General features: G+C 39.3%; 1 protein-coding gene across 1 annotated transcript; it reads left to right on the plus strand.

Annotated features, from left to right (window-relative positions):
* Nucleotides 1-311: 311 nt before the first annotated feature.
* LOC132754541 (uncharacterized) lies at nucleotides 312-5,497 on the plus strand. The gene is made up of 3 exons (XM_060745181.1): nucleotides 312-1,347; nucleotides 1,615-4,322; nucleotides 4,517-5,497. The coding sequence occupies exons 1-3, from the start codon at nucleotides 312-314 to the stop codon at nucleotides 5,495-5,497; spliced, it is 4,725 nt and encodes a 1,574-aa protein (XP_060601164.1).
* Nucleotides 5,498-5,884: the final 387 nt, after the last annotated feature.

Here is a 5,884-nt window from a genome sequence, read left to right on the forward strand (position 1 = left end):
AAACTGTTACAAATATAGTCGCCGGTTTCTACCGGCGACTAATAAGATCACCTTACCGGGTCTTCAATTGTCATGTATTTTTTGCTTCGGAAGGATCATATTGTCGGGAATTGATAACGTCATTTATAGCGCCTTGTATAACGTGACGTTCCGCGCTTACGTTAACGTCACTTCCGACTTAACATTGTATTGTTGTTTATACTATATATGAATGTTGATCAGTAAAGGTCGAACCTGGAAACTACAACGCATCTTGTCTAGTTACTATACACCCCCACATTGTTGGTGCCGTGAGAAATTCTACAATCACAATGAATTTACAGAAGCTTATTTCTACTAGAGAGGGCCAGCGACGTCTTATTTCTAGACAACTGGAGAAATTTAACGACGAGTTGTCACATTCGGAGAAGTCAGCCCTACTCGAAATCATGGAAGAAAAAGCCGAGATTATCAAGAATCTCAACGATAAGATTGTTAATCATGCAGATATTGACGATTTGGAAACAGAATTGGTAGAGAGTGACGAATATTCTATTGATTTACGTTTGAAACTACGAAAACTGAAGGAAGATATCACCAAATCTAATTACACTGGCAGCGGCAGCGTGATCCGTAATTCACAGGACATTAACGGTAGTGCTAGAACTTTATCAAGTGAGAACTTTTCTAATCACAGCCACAGAGTGTCGTCTGATAATTCATCTTTTCACAGACTACCTAAACTGAGTTTACCTACGTTTGATGGAGATGTTGAAAAATGGCAGTCATTCTGGGACTCGTATGAGGCTGCTGTACATTTGAACCAAACACTATCTGATGTCCAAAAGTTCAACTATTTACGTTCCTTACTACAAGACGCTGCATATACCGCCATAGCAGGTTTTCCATTAACTAACGGAAATTACCAGAATGCAATAGATTTGTTACAAGAACGATTCGGACAGTCTCATAAAATAATAGATAGTTACATGCAGTCGCTTTTAGATTTGCCGATACCAGATAACAGTGTAACGAGTCTACGCAGGTTTCACGACAAAATGGAAAACTACATCCGGGGTTTAGAATCTTTAGGTGAGAGTCAGGGTTCCTATGGTGATTTATTGATACCCATAATCATGAAAAAACTTCCCTCCGAAGTACGACGAAATTTAGCACGAGAACACGGAAATGTACGATGGCATATACAAGATTTGAGAACTTCTATCGCCAGAGAAATAAACATCCTAGAAATGGGCATAACTGACGAAATAAGAGAATCACACTTGCCGACGGCATCATTATTCACCGGAACCGGAAAGAAAAAATACCCATCTAAGAAATTTTCGCACACAAGAGATAATGATAGGGGTAAGAAATGATGTTTGTTCTGTGAAGGTGACCACAAGTCGCTTGATTGTGAAAAAGTTAAAACACGTGAAGAAAAACTAACTATCATTAAAGCTAAACGTATGTGTTATAATTGCCTGGGAAAACACCAAGTTTCAGAGTGTCGTTCTAAGTTTCGGTGCAAGAAATGCCAGCGAAAGCACCATACTAGTATTTGTGACCAACCATCGAATTTCGATTTGAATCCACATGCAACATCATTTATAAGCTCTACTTCCGGTCAAACAGGAAATACAGGAACTGCCATTCTTCATTCAACGACGCATGAAAGATCGAACATTCTACTCAAGACTGCTATCGCTCAAGTAAGCTCCCAAGACCATACCATAACTAATACAAACATATTATTTGACGAAGGTGCTCAAAGGTCATTTATTACGGAAGAGCTTGCTGAGAAACTGAAATTAAAACCCAACGGTTCAGACACTATATCATTAGCATCTTTTGGTGGCAAATCAGAACAGTGTCGTCATATACCCACAGGCAGAGTGTTTCTACACGTCGAACATAGAGAGATAATACCAATTGACGTACTTATTGTACCAACCATTGCTGTACCATTACCTAACTTGCAGAGAAATGTGAAATGTTTGAAATATATCGAAGGTCTTAAACTTGCACATCCTATTACCGACACTGACGACGATTTCGAGATATCACTCTTGATTGGAGCCGACTATTTTTGGCAAATCGTGCAGAATAAGGTTGTTAGGGGCAACGGACCTACGGCAGTGAAATCAAAGATCGGTTATTTACTGTCAGGACCTCTTCCGGAAGTTAAAAATGCGTCGTCTGTTAGCTATATGTTTAATGTTGTAACAGCGCCACCTAATGCCACAGATCTTGAGAGATTCTGGAAGTTAGAATCTATGGGGATATTAGAAGATGATACTGAGAAATCTACTTCTGGTATACTTAACGAGTATAAAGAAAACTGTATCACGTACAAAGATGGACGTTATGTTGCAAAACTGCCCTGGAAAGAAGATCATTCCGTACTTCCTACAAATTACGAAATTTGCAGAAAGCGTACAGAAAACACAATTAAACGGCTTTCAACAGAACCGGATATACTTAAAAACTATGGACAAATCATAGAAGATCAGTTAAAACGCGGTTTTATTGAAAAATGTGATAAAAATGTTACCACACCAAACCCTGTACATTATATTCCACATCATTATGTAAAGAAGGACTCGAACACGACACCTATCCGCATCGTGTATGACTGCAGTTGTAAGTCACGTGACCAGCCTAGTCTGAACGATTGCTTGATGTCAACACCACCTGAACTGAATGATTTAACTGGAATTCTTATTCGTTTTCGAATGAATAAATACGCCATAGCAACCGATATTGAGAAAGCTTTCCTCAACATTACTCTTGACGAGAACGACCGAGATGTGACGCGATTTCTATGGCTCAGTGATCCTAGTAACCCCAACAGCGAATTGACAACATATAGATTCCGAGCAGTCCTTTTTGGGGCTACGTCGTCCCCTTTTATTCTCTGTGCAACAATACTTAAGCACCTTGAACTTAACAACGACAAGAAAGCTAGCGAATACCTACGTCAAGATCTATACGTTGATAACGTGATATCAAGTTTCCAACAGGAAGAACAACTTCTACAATTCTACACCGAGTCTCGTGAGCTAATGTCATCTGCAGGTTTTAACCTTAGGTCCTGGAGTTCAAACAGTAAAATGCTTCAAAAACAAGCAATCAACGATTCAGTAATAGATAATGCACAAACTCCTAAGATACTTGGAATGAAATGGGACACAAATAGTGACGTTTTACTGTATCCGGTCAGAAACATACCAAATACCCAGATTGTAACAAAGAGAGAAATATTGCAGCATACATCTCGAATCTATGATCCCTTGGGTTTACTAAGTCCAGTTACCATCAGAGCTAAATTACTTCTACAGGAGTTATGGCAACAGAAGTTTGAATGGGATATGCCATTACCTGACAGTATTCAAGAAAAATGTCATAGTTTAATAACAGATTTGAATTCCGTGACAAAAACTACGTTTCCTAGATACTACTTCGAAAATACATTAAACGCATCAAGAAACACGTGCATTCACATATTTTGCGACGCTAGCTTGGTATCGTATGGTGCTACGGCTTACATCTGTAGAGACAACCAATCTACTCTTGTAATGGCTAAAACTCGGGTTGCTCCATTGAAGAAGTTAACATTACCAAGGTTAGAGCTAATGGCGGCAGTAATTGGATCCCGACTCAGTAAACACCTGCAGCAAAACACCAGCATAACACAGATATACCTTTGGTCAGATAGCCAGATTGTGCTTTCTTGGCTTCAGACGCCTAAAACCCTTCCGCGATTTGTAAGAAACAGAGTGATTGAAATCCACGTGCAGTCCGAAAACCGGAAATGGAATTATTGTCCGACGAAAGAAAACCCTGCCGATTTACTTACGAGGGGTATCTCTGTGACTCACTTCAAGAACAGTAATCTATGGTTTCATGGACCTACATGGCTTACCACACCTGACAGTTGGCCAGTTTGGCAAGAAAAAGATATTTACGTTACCATGACAACGTTTATTGACCCAGCAACCAAGCCAAAAGATACAATTTTACCATTAAGCAATATCAGTTTCATAGACATGTCAAGATTCAGTTCCTTAAGAAAGCTGCTCAGGGTTACAGCTTATGTCCTGCGTTTTATATTCAAGTGTCGAGGCGGGAGTCATACTGGAAGATTGGACTTGTTAACTACAGACGAACTACGCAGAGCTGAGGAGATGTGCATACGGAGTTGCCAGATGTCCAAATATCAAGCAGAAATAGAAGATACAAAATCAAAAAGAAACAAACTTCCATTATGTAGACAACTTCAGTTATTCTTAGACAATGGCATATTAAAGTGTCGTGGTCGTATCCACAATGCTCCATTAGACGTACTTACCAAGTTCCCGTACCTACTACCAGCTAAGCATCCTTTTACAAAGTTAGTTGTCAACGACGCACATTCTAGATTATTGCATGCCGGCGTTAGTTCAACTATTACGTTTTTAAGGACAGAAGTACTGGATTCCCTCGATTCGTCAAACTGTTTAAAAACATTTTACGTAAATGTACATATTGTGTGAAGGTTATTGGGAAACCCTATTCAGCACCTGACCCACCTCCATTACCAAAGTGTAGAGTTTCTGACGTCAAACCCTTTACTTATACAGGAGTAGACTTCTCTGGAGCATTACTGGTTCGGGATAGTAACAAAAGAGACATAAAAGCTTACTTATGCTTGTTTACATGTGCTACTACGAGAGCAGTTCACCTAGAACTTGTTTCAAACCTATCAACAGAATCATTCCTACAAGCTTTCCGACGTTTCTGTAGCAGAAAATCTGTCCCTTACGTCATGATGTCAGACAACGCTAACACCTTCATATCAGCCTCAAAACAACTAAGAGATTTGTTTCACTCACTCACAGTTAGAGAAGAACTCAACAACAGAGGAATTGAGTGGAAGATGATACCTAAACGAGCCCCTTGGTTTGGTGGAATGTGGGAACGTCTCATAGGTCTGACGAAAACAACAATAAAGAAAGTGCTAGGACGTTCCTATGTAACCTACGAAACTTTACAGACTGTAATCACAGAAATCGAGGCAATGATTAACGATAGGCCGTTGACATATGTGTGTTCTGGTAATTCAGATGAACTGGAAGTACTTACACCATCACACTTACTTTATGGCAGACGAATAACCAAACTCCCTTATGAAGATGTCCTTTCATGTACATTCCCAACGCCAAGTGACCGTTCGTCAGTTATCAAACAGGCTACAATACAAACGAAGTTAATCAACCACTTCCGGGATAGATGGCGTCACGAATATCTGACAGCTTTACGAGAACGTCATCAGACTACTGGCAAAAATGACCAGACGATATCCGTTGGAGACGTTGTATTAGTCCACGACGATGTTCCCCGCTTATTATGGAAACTTGCTGTAGTTGAAGAACTCGTGCCAGGAAAAGATGGACTTATTCGAAGTGCTAAAATTCGAACTCAAAATGGACTCACAAATCGCGCAATTGTAAAACTTTACCCCCTCGAAATGTATTAATCTAAAATTTCAGAGGAAAGGTGATACATGAATAAGAGACTGTATTCAATATATTTATGACTGTTTCTTAATTAATAATACTTTATATGAGATACTATAGCAACTGTAGTGTTCAAATAATGGATTTATTACTAAACTTTAAATAACATTTCGCGCCCCGAGTATGTCGGGAATTGATAACGTCATTTATAGCGCCTTGTATAACGTGACGTTCCGCGCTTACGTTAACGTCACTTCCGACTTAACATTGTATTGTTGTTTATACTATATATGAATGTTGATCAGTAAAGGTCGAACCTGGAAACTACAACGCATCTTGTCTAGTTACTATACACCCCCACACATATTAATGGTTTATAGGCTCATAGTCGTTTTATCAACATTATA

The sequence above is a fragment of the Ruditapes philippinarum genome, unplaced genomic scaffold, assembly GCF_026571515.1.
Source record: "Ruditapes philippinarum isolate M1 unplaced genomic scaffold, ASM2657151v2 ctg5998_1_1_1_1, whole genome shotgun sequence".
Lineage (NCBI taxonomy): Eukaryota > Metazoa > Mollusca > Bivalvia > Venerida > Veneridae > Ruditapes > Ruditapes philippinarum.

Bases quoted from the DNA above. Each gene is read 5' to 3' on its own strand.
- LOC132754541 (XM_060745181.1), top strand. From the start codon at position 312: ATGAATTTACAGAAGCTTATTTCTACTAGAGAGGGCCAGCGACGTCTT. The intron at 1,348-1,614 runs GTAAGAAATGAT...CCGGTCAAACAG, and splicing joins CACAAGAGATAATGATAGGG to GAAATACAGGAACTGCCATT. The intron at 4,323-4,516 runs GTACTTACCAAG...TATTGTGTGAAG, and splicing joins TCCACAATGCTCCATTAGAC to GTTATTGGGAAACCCTATTC.